This window comes from Nipponia nippon, unplaced genomic scaffold (genome assembly GCF_047370975.1).
Source record: "Nipponia nippon isolate SJK-2023a ecotype South Korea unplaced genomic scaffold, ASM4737097v1 scaffold_3, whole genome shotgun sequence".
Lineage (NCBI taxonomy): Eukaryota > Metazoa > Chordata > Aves > Pelecaniformes > Threskiornithidae > Nipponia > Nipponia nippon.
The window spans coordinates 49,731,657-49,745,187 of NW_028262347.1; the positions used below are offsets into that span (position 1 = coordinate 49,731,657).

The following is a 13,531-nucleotide window of genomic DNA, read 5'->3' on the forward strand; positions in this document are numbered from 1 at the left end:
CTACTGTATTGCTTCAAGAGAACTTCAAAATGCCTTGTGAACATCTGTGGATGCTTTATTTGCAACATATGGGTATGCAGAAAATACTCTCATCTACAGGTTTTGATCTATCCTGAGGTGAACTGCTCTCAGTCTCACTGTTCACACTGTTTCATTTTGCATAAAGATAACTGGTTTGCTGAAACAAACTGAAAAGAAGAATACATTTCTGTCCTGTTTGCTAGATCACGGCTATGTGGTGACACATCTTAGTATCAGTTTGTGCTCTAGAGGTCTTAGTGTTTAGTGTATTTACCTGTGAAGGGGACAGTTGGGTTAAAATCTCTCTGGAAATGGTTGAATGCTGTTTCCCATATCTTTTTGCATTCTTTGGGTTTTTTTCAATGCACTTCTTTCTTCTCCTCCTGTGTTATAATGCCTGAGTGCTATTCCATACTGATTCCCACTCTGATGTGTTCAGAAAGCCCTAGCTTTAGACTTTATTCCTCTCTGAAAATTCTAGCTTACTTGTAAAAAAGGTTACTTTCAAACCTTCCTGTATGTGGATAAAAAAAGCAATAACACTTATGAATTCCAAAATGACAAAAATGAGGAGGGAAATATTTCTATTGTCTCCTGCATCCCTCCTTTTGTTTTAGTCCCAGGTTTCTTTGTGAATTGTGTATTGATGCGGAACATCTGGAATTGGCAATGTGTCGACTAAATGGTATAGTGTGTTTTTTGGTTTTTGGTTTTTTTTTTTCCAGAGGTGATAGTTTCAGCTTTTGCTATAGAAACTAGAAGAGTTTCTGTTTGAGCATTTAACAGTCTAGTAGTTAAAAAGAAAATAGTACCCATGGGATGATCTGTGTTTGCAAGCAGGCCATTCATGGCTCTCAGTTACTGACACATTTATTTTAGTGTGTGTTCCAGGATGCTGACAATACTTGGACTATTCATTCCCAGACAGAATATGCTACCATCTCTCTGTCCTGAGTAGCTAGGGCTGCATTTTGATCATTGCCTGTGGCTTCTGAAGAGATTTCATTGTTCTTTCAACAATGCTCAGAAATTAATTTGCATTGTTTCATAGTGCTGTGACTCTCATACTGCAAACTCCATAAGGTATCAACTTAATGGCCAACACAAGTGCAGTGAAGTATGTTAAATTATACATTTACAAACATATTGAAACCTGAAAGTAGAGAAAACAGTTTATTTAACCTTAAAATAAATTTTAATAATAATAGAATAGCTTAGATTGTCTTGTCTTAACCTGAAGGTTTTTTTCAATTTATGAAAGACTGAAACATAGTTGACAATGATATGGACACAAAAATACTATATGCTATGTTTTATTTTCTACAATCTGGTTAAAAGTAGCATGCAAGTAATTGAATAAAAATACTTGTATATATGACTTATTTTGAAATAAAAATTATACCAGCAATGGATAAACATCTTACCATGACAGTTTAAATGAAAGTATGACAAAAAGAAGAGTAAACATTTTTTTAACCTGAAAAATATTTGTTTCTCTGTTATCTTTCAGATATTCCATTAATTTAATAATGTCATGGGCTCTGAAAACATATTTTCATACATTTTAAATTGTTCTTAGATTGTTAAATCATTTTTCCTTTGTAATTGATGACAATATGAAAAAAGCATTAGTAATTAAGGAAGAAAGATTGGTTTGAAAGGAATCTTGTATTTACACAGGCTAGCCTATACTGCTCAGCACTCTGATGAAACCCACTTGACTTCCATGTAAGTCTGGTACCAGCTGGCATGTACTGCATGCATGGACATAGATTTCTATGAAGCTGAATGCTTTTCATCAACTTACCTAGCCAGATGAAGGCATGTTTTGCACCATATTTGGTCATTCTTGTGCTTTCTAAATACAACCCTTTGTAAAAATATGCACACGTTTCCTTAAGGTTGCCAAGTGCATGCTAAATATTAACAAATAGAATGGATAATACGCAGATTGACACTTTTTTTAAGGCATATCCTAATTTTAAAGAGCTATCATGATGTAATTCCTGTAGTTACTGCCCCTAGACGGGAACTGGATGTTCCCAGGTATCTCATTCCAGTGAAATCTCAGCAGCCACCCGAAGGCAGTTGTACATCTCCTGTGGCAGGTCAGCCCGAGTGAGATTGTTTCCATCCAGGCGCAAATGTGTGATCCTGGAATAGGTCATTGGCCCAACAACTTTACAGAAGCTGCTCAATGGGAACTCTGAAACAAAGGGAACATGAATAAGAAAAAGCATGAATAATAAGGACAAATAGGAAAAACCTATTATTTTTCTGCTTTTTACATTTTATTTGGAAATTGTGACCTTAAATTTATTCTACTATTTTTCAATATTTTTCATGTCCACTACTGATGTAATTCCCCATGAGTTTACTGGAACTTGAGGGGCTTGTGTTAGGAGACGTTCTTTGCATTGGTTGTGAGAGGTTCAGAATTTCAAGACTGAGTTTTTCCAAGTGCTATGTGCTCCCAGTACCCATTTGATATTTAAGACTCCAGATTTTATATAGAGGTCTAATCTGGCATTTAGAAAAAAAAGGAAAAAAAAAGAATCTCCAGTAAAACTTGAGATGCAGAGGGACGAATCCATCGTACTGGGTACAATATCATGGAAATGTAAAACCATGCTACATAAGATATTGAAGGAAATAAAAAGCTTCTGGAGAAATTGAAACTATGATATGGCCTTAACCTTAAGAACAGGAAGTCCAATGGGTGTCTGTGTCAAATATTACTTTGGATGTGTCATTTTGATTTACTAGTTTCAAAATGAAATTTGGGATTAGGACTGGGGAGGAGATTCACATTCAAATGGTGTAGTTGAACCTTTCCAGAACATCAGGATTAGAAGGTGAGTATAAATGTAAAAAATATTTATAAAAATATTTATATTTATTGTAATTTATATATCATGATATATATAACCACTATTCAGTTGAAGTGTTATTTGGTTCACATAACACCAGACAGGTCTTGAATGTAAAACTATGTCTTGTATCTTGTAAGCATTATTTACTGTAAGCTAGAAATTATGTGAAGCAGAGAAATTCTGTGCTCAGTATACATAGGCACACACATACACATATTATACACCTCTGTTATGCAGAGAAGATCTATCCTCAAGAGGGAATGTATGTGAAAAAACCTGATGTCCTCTGCATACCACATTGTGTAATTCTGCAAAGATGGTCCTTCATTCTCACCTGTGTTTAACTTGAGTCAGACAGAGGATTAGTCTATTGAAAAGCTCCATCACTACTAAAGTAGCAGTCTGAGAGGCTTTTTCTTCTTCAGGCCATTGACATCAACTGAACTCACACAGAAAATATTTAAAGGGAGCTCTTCAAGGAACCCATTCACCAGTATGTGGACAAATTTCGTATCTTCAGTTGCTTTTATGTTGAAAGGGCTAGCTCTCATAATTTCTGAGAAATCAAGGCAGTGTTCTCAAAATCGGATGCCATTTTAACTACCAATCATAGGTGATTCATGGACTTTTGGAAACATCACCTTATATATCTTTTCTGCATGACCAAAATTTAACTCATCTAAGAAAATGTGATGACCTACATCGTGTTGTAGTACTAAAGGAAGTGGAGGAAGTATCTTTCATATCTCCACTTCAACTTCAATTGGATTCTTTCAGAACTGGCATTACAATAATCTGCTACCATTGATGAAACATGGCTTGTGTAAACTAAGTATAAATGTACACCCATCTGTACAGGCAGCTCTTTAAAGCATGAGAGCTTAAGCAAATTTTTGGACACAGAGATATGATGTTGAAGAACGTGTGAAGGTTTGTGTATCTATCGCAAAATAAGTTGTTTTGAGTAGGGATTAAGGAAATGTATTCAAATGTTAAATCTTGATCACCAATTTGATTAAAGCAAATCAAAACAATTTCCTAGACTTTGTATGTTATACAGCCTTCTTTTGGAAGGGTGAGAGACAAAATGCATCCTTAATGGCGCATTTATTGGGCAGTCCATATTGTAATATAGTATAATTTAAAGCTTGCTGATCAATTTTGATACTGTTCTGATTCAGAATGCAACAGCTGAAGTGAACTGATGATTCCTGTGAGTTAGGATCATATAATCTGAGAGATATTTATAGGATTAGAACTGTGTGGAATTTTGCTGAATGAAAACATGAGTTCCTGAGACTTTGAACTCATTTACTTGGCCTACAGGCTATACCATTAACTATTTAAGTCCAGTTTTCTTCAGATAGTTTGGGCGTAATTTGTAAAGATTAAAATAAACATGAATTCTAATACAGATTTTTTTTTTCCACTTTCTTGTCATTCAGGAACAACATTTTAAGTATATTTTTGTTGAAGGCAGACATTTTAAACCTTTCTGAATTGACTTATTCGGTTTTTTCTGTATTGTTACTTTTGAGCATAAATACTAACATTTGGTTGCAAAACAAGATATGCTTATGCAAGTTGGGTCGACGCTGAACTACTCAAAGGATGTAAACTTTATGCATGTAAACCACAACATTTATCTGTGTTACCCAAATACTCAGCTGTGCTGACTATGAGACTGAAATCACTCTGGAAGTAGATGCAGATCTAGTCCTCACAGAAGTCAAAGGAACTCTGTCATGGACTTCAGTGGGATTTGGCTCCAAAACTTGGTGCACACTGTTTGCATTTGGGTATTAATTTTTTATACAGTTCATATAATTGTCAGTTGTTAGAAGCACATTAAAAATGTTTGTTTGCTAATTGCAGTCTCCACTAGCAGAAAATAAGTGGGTCTTGTGAATGCACTTGATGTGCTGTTACCTATGTGATCTGTATGGGAACTGCACTCAGTGAGACTAGAGCACTGTTGTATAAAATGTCAGTAGCTTGCTTCCTCCTTTATTACACTTATTAGTGTTGCAGGTGTTAAAATGTATTCCTGAATTTATAATATTCAGGTTCAGAGGCAGTGTACCTGGAATTTTGCCACGAGTATGGCATTTATATTTTGCCAACACAGAATTCCTGCATGAACCAGACACTGAGAGAATAAGAAGCATAGGGTGAAAATTGGATTTTCATCTGAACAATTATTTTCTCACTAAAAGTGTCTGTCACCATAAGAAATTCTGATATTCTAACAAACTACCTGAATATTTGAAATATCTGGGGAAAAAAAAAAAAAACACAAAAAACAAAAAAACAAATCAAGAACAGGAATGTCCTCTCCTCTCTTCTCCTCTCTTCTTCATACCTATAGAGCAAAATGGGAGCACAGAAACACTTATTTTTTAGAGAGAATTTTTTTTACTATACGCTAGGTGAGAGTATATCCCTTGTACATAAGGAGTGTAAGCAGCCTTTTGCTGAGAGGAAGATTAACTGTGCAAAGATTCCTTGTTCAGTCATGCAATACAGTGGGCAATCCTAATGGGATCTGAAGTCCCATAGTCATCTTTGCTGGTCTGTGGTCCCAGAGTAATCATATCTGAGTCATTTCTACACAGGCCATTGTAAAAAAAAAAACATTTTTGGATTGGTGGAGTGAGCCAGATAAAAGACCATAAAGTACCTCCGCTAACTATGTTTAGAATAAGTACAACTATAGTACAGGTACTGATCCAGCCGATGGACTGGAGCACAGTATGTGGACCCTTAACTGTCCTCTGGAACATTTGCACATTTCCCCTTGTTATACTCCATTCATATGGTATCTTCTTGCTGGGGTTTCATGTGGAAACAACAATTCTCTCCTTAATCTTTTACAAGTACAAATGAAATATGGAGAAGTCTGCCTTTGGACCCTCTTCTATCACTGAACCTCTTTGATTCCTGTACTTTTTTCCATCCTGCAGAGTTTCTTTTTGCCTTGAGGAGTCTGTAAAACAAGTGTATGTATATATATAAAAATCCTAATGGCATCTTAAAGCATGGTAGCAAACCACTGTTGTTATTAAACAGAAAATTCTACCCTTAAATTACTACTAATAATAAATATTAAAAAAAAAATCCATTTAGAAGTTACAGTTTAGGTTTGAGGTATGGAGAAAGCAAAGGCTTTAATAAACCTTCCATGGTCCTATGCTAGCTTGGAGATCCAACTAGCATCAAGTACAGTAGATAGAGCATAGAGTTGATAGCTAACTTACATTCACTATAATAGATATGTTTCAATTTATTAGCAAGAGATCAGAGGAGTTACTCTGAATTTGTCTTCCTTCCAGTTGCTATCCACTTTGCCCACTGCTCCTCATATCACAGATGAAGGCAAAACATACTAAAGTGAGCCAATTCTGCTACAATTTTTTTTATGTATATATTCATCAACTCTTGTTCAAAAAACTCAGTCACTCAAATGAGGATTTTTCTCAAACAGGTAATTTTTTATGTATAGCAATGCATAATAGTAACAAGCCCAGGATGAAACTCACGGACAATAATTTAGAGAAATATTTCATTTCTTTCTGGTAATATCAAAAGGATTGGAACCAGATTACACTTCCTTAGACAAATATAAATGTTAACTGGTAGCCTAAAGGTACCTGAGAAAAAGGGAGACAGTAGCAAATGAAGAACTCTGGAGAAATTTATTTATGTTAGGTTTCAGTATAAGTGAAAACTTTAAGCTAAGTCTAAGCACTCACAGCTGTAGGTCAGGTGTAATGAATAGTGAACTGCAAAGGCTTTGATCACCCTGTATCTGGTACTTCATTAAATTGAAATGCTTATTGCTAACTAAATTTTGTCCCACGCTGTCAATTAACGTCTTAGAGAACACAATATTATGCCTGTGAAATTAGATGATCAAGAAAATTTGTTATTGAAGTCTGCTAGATTTTATGGTTAAGGAAAAACCAGTAAATGAGTTCTCTTACATCAGTCCATAGGGTAGCAATGACAGTGCAGCAGTAGCCAGTGCACACCCACTCCTCACACCATCCCCCTCTGTTGCTGACCAGTACTCTGGAAATACAGCTTTCATTGCAAAATTAAATTGTTATCAAAATTGCTCAGAAGTCCTTGGAAATGTGAATGGAAAGCAAACTTGGTACCTGGGTATCTTGCAGAAGCCTCAGGACAACCATTCTAAGCAGGGAAAATTGCCTCGTATACCTCATGAGAAATTAACCATCATCATTGTAAGCTCTTTTTGGAGAGGGAGAGTATCTGATAGATGTCTACAGGTCTCTGTATGAGGTACCTCAGGTAGGAAGCATTAACTCATTGTTTTCCCTCATCAAAACAAGGAACTGAGATGTAATAGGAAAAAAAAATCATAATGTTGAAGAAAATGTGAAGCACAGTAAATACAAAAAATTTCAAAAGGCCTTGCCCTGTGTCTGGTAAAATCAGCACTAAAATATTTGCCTTTAAAGGCTACGTCTGTATGGAGTTAGCTATGTATGGAATAGCTGACACTGATAACGCAAACCCCTCATGGATACAAGCAGGCAAACAGAAGAGAGGGTTTTATGGTTTACTTTATGCCAGCTATCAAGATGATGTAAGTCCTCCTGCAGAAACACTGTTATGTTTGACAGATCTGCCTCTCCATCAGGGACCACCACTGACAGAGGTGCAGCTGGAGAGCTTCGACATGTTGATGAGGCTTCTCCAGCTCTCCAGCACCTCCTTCCCACCCCAGGATTAAGACAGCCTTGTAAAAGCCCTGTCTCAGTAGAAACCTCCATGATCTCATGCAAGGTGTGACATTTATTGACTTCAGAAGGAACATTTTTTCAAATCATGCTTGAATGGAGACAAGCTTGCCACCTGATCATACAACCTGGGAAATGGGAATGAAAAGAAGAAACAACACAGGCAGATCTTCAGATTCCAAGATGGGTTTGGAGGGATACTGCATGAAAGAAGGGAGGAAAGAGAAAAAAGCAGCTACTTTGTTCTGTCTTTTTCACTGTGCCCTGTGCCTGATACCCTATGAATTTGTTGTCTTCTCCCTCTCTCTTCCCTCCAGCACTTTCACTACCAGCCTTCTGAAAAGTTACACATACAATAGTCAGATGCTCAGCTGATATCTGTCTCTTTTTGCTGACTTATGAATTCCAAACATCTTCCACACTGATTTAACTTTTCCCACTGTTGTTTTCTTCAATTGTATAAGTCAACTCCATTAGCTTCTATGGAGTTACTCCAATTTACGTAAGATGAGAATTTGGCCAATAATAGCCACATTAGTACGAAAACAGAAATTTCTGTGTTTAAGGTTAATTTGAGTACCTATCAGATAAATGTCTGTCTTTTAACATTAATGTGGACAACAGTCAGAGAAATGTCAGTGTGCTAACAGTCTAACCAGTACCATTTCTTCAGACTGGTTGATCTACCCTTTCAGATACTTGCGTTGACCATCAGTGTCATGACTGTGGTAAATAATATTGAAAATATGCAAATTTAACTCACTGTTAATTTTGTTGACTTGGAGGTAGAAGTTTTCAAGGTTCTCACTGACGGTTGGAATGCTCTTCAGCTGATTGAAGGAGAGATCTAACTCAACCAGTGATGTGATATTGAAGACGTTGCCTGGTATTCCGGAATCTGTTAATTTATTGTGGGACAAGCGTAAATATTGCAGGGTTTTAAAACCTTGGAAGTATTCATCAGGAATATTGGAGATTTGGTTATTATCAAAATACAGCATGAGTAAGGAGTGAGGGAGTCCTGTCGGTAGCTTTGTAAGTCGATTGAAGCTTAAGTCAAGATACAAAAGTGAATTCAGGCCTTTAAAAGCTCCAGAAATAGAATCTGCTTTCAGCTGGTTGTTCTGGAGGTGAATGACAGTCAGATTCACCAGTCCCTCAAGTGCACCAGGATTGACTTTTGTGATCTTGTTATGACTTAATTGCAGGTCATCCAGAGTCTTGGGGAGTGGTCCAACAGCTTCAGTCAAATTGTTGTAGTTAATGTGAAGTTTCTTCAGATGTTTTAGTTTAGAGAAGACTCTTCCCTTAATTTTTGAATTTTCCAAATGGTTGTGATCTAGGATCAGCCACTGTAGGTCTGTTACATTATCAAACGTGTTCTCTTCAATGCCCTCAATCATATTGTTTCGAAGATAAAGGTATTTTATTCCACTTGGTACAATCGGAATGGTTTTCAATTTAAGATTGTCACAATACATGGCAGTAGGGTAGCTTAAAGGACAATTACATTCTGGGGCACAGAATGCTGAGGATGGCCCAAAAGGATCATAACCGTAATCATCTGCAGGACCATACATATATTGGCAAAAAATGCCACTAATCAATAACAGAAAGACATGTAGGGAGTTTAAAGTCATCTTTGCAATGTGTCTTGTCCCTGTATGGTAAAAGGGAATAAAGAAGTTGTAACTTTAATTTTTTCTCTCTTTCAGCAATATTTGAAATTTTACCACATAAAGATTACAATTAAAAACTAATTAATTTAGACTTCCTGTTTAAAGCTATTTATTAAGAGAAAATGTATTAGTTTGTTAGTATTGCATTGCTACAGTCCTTGTCTTGTTATAATCTGCCTTTGTAATGCAAAATTGTAGGCCATTCTGCTGTTGTAAGTAAAACATTCTTTATATCTTCCTGCATTCATTCATTAAGTCACAAGAACGATGATAAAGTCCAAGTTTTTTGAACTTGGCAGAGAAGAGCTTTCAGTTTTGCTGAAGGCCATGTTCAGAGGCAGTTCTGCCATTTAAATTCTATCAAGCATTCCTAATATACTGAATTGCCTCCTATCAAAACAACATGTGGCAATTTGACTTAAGTTTGAAAGAGCCAGAGAAGTTACAAACTGAGGGTAACGATCTGCTGTATAGTGTGTTGTTAAGATGCCTATAGTTTGAAATATCTTCTTCTCATGGATCATATCCAGTAAAGCATGATCCACTAAGTTTTATATTCACCTAAATAACAAACTAATAGACATATATAGCATATTCTCTGGGACATGTCAAACAACCAGCACTGCATATGTGTGCACAAGTATACTCTATCTAATATGGTTCTACAGTGGATCTGAAAGGACTGAATTTCAGAAAGTGCAAATGTTCTTGCAAATTCTATATATAATAATAAATGTATTGATTACATTGTATGACCATTCTAAATCAATAGAATAATAAAGCACTGGCTTCACATAGTTGGTCTTCCAGCTCACATACAGTAAAAGGACTTTCAGTGTCCTTGGGGATGTTTTGCTGTGATCCAATATGAGTGGTCTCACCTTACTTTTTAAGGGCATTCCTTTCTCATCAGATACTCCATGAGATGCTAATCTGTGAAGATAAGTATCTTGCTTTTATTTCTTACTACCTAGATAGACATTGTATTGGAAAAGTGGGTCTAGCATCACTGAAGTCAGTGAGCTTACTTTGATTTTCAACAGTAAAAGACAAGGCTCAGTGTACTTAACTACTGTTCAGAGAGTGAGACAATTAAGAAAATCCTTAGAACCTTCTTATTCTCAAGTAATTTCAGAAAGTATGTGAAGCCTGTAAACAGACCACCAGACATTGATCTCAGATCTGGGCAATCGTCCAGCAGACTAAGTTAGTCTTGCTATTGGCATTGTTTAGTGTTACACAGAGTACCCAGTGTTAAAATGCAGGGCCATAGCTAGAAAGTCTTCCCTAATTTTAAATTTCTTTGCTTTTATTGACTTGATAAAAGCCACATCACATTCTAGTCAGCTAGTAATCTCAACTAAAGTACCTCTAGGCAGGGCCTATTGATCTCATGCTGTACAGCATGAAATTTTTTTTAAAAATGTGTTCATGTTATCTCCAATCACCCACAAAGTCCCTCTGCTAGATATTCAGCTGCTGTCCCCTGAATAAGGAGGACAATTGCATATCTTTTCCATGGTGTTGGTCCTATCACATTTATCTAAATACAAACCATAGTATAGAGCAATCATTGAAATATGAGTTATCAATGTAATTTCCTTTGTCTGTTCTTCATTACTGCATGAGAACATGCAAACTCAACCTTCAGTCCCCTGCTGGTATAAATCAGTACAGCTCCTCTGAAAGCCAAGACACTACAGTGACACAATTCAGCTCAAAATCTGGTCCTGTTCAGGTACTAAACATTAAGGATGGGGGACTAACTGCTTCTGTATTCAAAGTATAAGAGAGAGTGTAATGAACTTCTTGGACTACACTCTTTGGCCTTACAGTGACATTTTTACACACATTCATCATGTCTTACTGATAAAGTAGCATAAACATCCTATTTTAAATCCAAATTCTATTGTTGTTCTAGTTTCAAAATATATTTGTAATGCTAAATTTCATTATTGATAGCATAGGCTGACAGTCCTTTTAAATAGTACACAATGTTTAACTGCTCTGCAGAACCCTGGAAATAATTTTAAAAGTTAGATAGCAAGTGTTTTGAATTATTTTATCAACAACATTTTAAAACATAGGTGACAATTCTGTAGTGCAAGGGCATATGAGCATGTGTGTGACATAAAATAGCACAGTAAAGTATATATGTGGTGTAGTTAACTTATTCATGGATTTCTCATTCACGTATCTAGAAGCTTCTATGTCAGAAGTGTAAAAGGTAAATAGATTGTGTACACATGCTTGTTTGTTGCACCAAACTATACGAATCCAAAAGATAAAATCAGAATACATTCTTAGACGTTTATGTTATAACATAAGCATGCTTGAACTAATTGCCTGTGTTTGTTCTAACCAGTTATGTTGTAAAATACCTGTGAAAATATTTGTGAAGTTGCTCAGGCAGCTTGCCAAAACATACTAAATGGCAAATCCATGATTTTGGAAAAATGCTTACTACTATTTTGGAGCTAGTCTGTACTACCTTAATTCTAAAGTTGTTGTGAAACAAAATAAATATAAATTTAACATTCAATCAGCCTTAAACTAAATATACCTTAATTCTGCAGCATAAAATCTTACACTGTTTGCAAAAGATTTAATTTTAAGAAGTTTCAATAGTATATTTAAAATGTGCTTTAAAATTAACTAAAAATTTCAAAATACCTATAATTTTCCTCTCATTGTTTACTTGATTAATTATTTAAATATCAGGGTACCTTATCTTTTTGTAAAATGGAGAAAAACGATTTAACAAATGGAGTCTGTGCAGCTCTTACTAATAGATTATGAATGAATAAGTAAGCAGTGAGTAGTCTTACAAATTTATTTGTACTGTACATCAGCTCTTCTTTTGAAGTAGAACAAAACAGACTGTAAAAAAGTGCAACACTGATGCACAAAATATGTGAGGTTGTTTTAAGGAAACTGAGAAAGCAAATCCACTAAGCAACTGTTGATTTGTGTTCAATTTACAAATTGGCAAACTTATCCTTACATGTTTTCACATTCCCATTACAGCTACATTTAAATAGCTGAACATTACGGTTAAAACATGCAGCAAGCACTTACCTTATTGCCTTGAAGCTGCTTTCCTTAATTCCCAGAGCAGATGCAATAAGGGACTGTATCGACCAATATATGCTGTAAACAGTGTCAGGAGGTAAAAGCCTGCCAGATCCTCTGTGTTACAAGAGAAAAAAAAAAAAAAAAAAAAGCCCTAGTCACGCTGTTCTCTGAAGCTGCTATGTCATCATGGTGATCTTGTGGTGTGGCATGTACTAAAATGCAGATCTCTAATGAAGTGCAGGTGGATACCATATTTTGTACAAGGACAACCCATCTGTTATTCCTGTGGGACGAGAGAACGATCAGTGTTTCACAAACCTGAGAAAGTTTAGACCACTAGCCATAGCCTTATACAAGGAATTTTTGTGTTTTAGAGGGAAAACATTTTCGATTATAAAACAAATTACAAACAGACTTTTGTTTTCCAACTTATTTTATACTGCTAGACATGAGCTAACAAATAGTGCTCAGACCTCAATGCCGCTGTGCTTCTTCAGCCAAGTGACTCATTCATTTTTCTGCCTTTTTATTTAACTATCTTATGTCCACAGTAAAATATCCTTAATAAAAGTTTTAGCTTGAGGATCAGAACCAAAGATGCATGGTTATCTTTGAATTATAACCTTTTCCACAACATTAAATACTGAGTTCAAAGTTTCTTCTGCAAAGCATTGGAATTTACTTGGTCTGGAGATTTACTTTGGTGATTGAATGCATGTTTGTTTAATAAAAACACATCCCAGAAATGGTTTTTCAGCAGTTACTGTAAACTCACTTCATACATTTGTTCATTTTTGCACTTACAGCTTTCTCCTGCTTTTCAGAATCTGGAACTACTCAGCTTTACGTTGTCTGTTTCTTATTCCATGGATGTAGTTCAAGAATGCATCTTAAGGCTTGGATGAGATGTTATTTTCACCAGGCAATGCCAAAAAATAATGCACTAAGACAGTAACTGTTTAAAGTGGGTCTTAATATTTCCATAAGAACCTTCCTTTATCTCTAAATGGTTGATGTCTTCCCTTTTTATGAGGTGTAAGCTCTTTCTTATAAAGTTGGATGGAGGCAAATGTGAAATGTGCATATAGAAAGCATGCACAAGCTATTTTCAAATGTC

At 35.7% G+C, this 13,531-nt stretch overlaps 1 protein-coding gene across 1 annotated transcript; it reads right to left on the bottom strand.

Moving 5' to 3' along the window:
- Positions 1-1,167: 1,167 nt before the first annotated feature.
- On the bottom strand, positions 1,168-12,723 carry LUM (lumican). Its single transcript, XM_009463922.2, has 3 exons — positions 12,418-12,723; positions 8,424-9,320; positions 1,168-2,227 (listed from the first exon to the last, which is right to left on the bottom strand). Exons 2-3 carry the CDS (start codon positions 9,298-9,300, stop codon positions 2,073-2,075), a joined length of 1,032 nt encoding a protein of 343 aa, XP_009462197.1. The 5' UTR covers positions 9,301-9,320; positions 12,418-12,723; the 3' UTR covers positions 1,168-2,072.
- Positions 12,724-13,531: the final 808 nt, after the last annotated feature.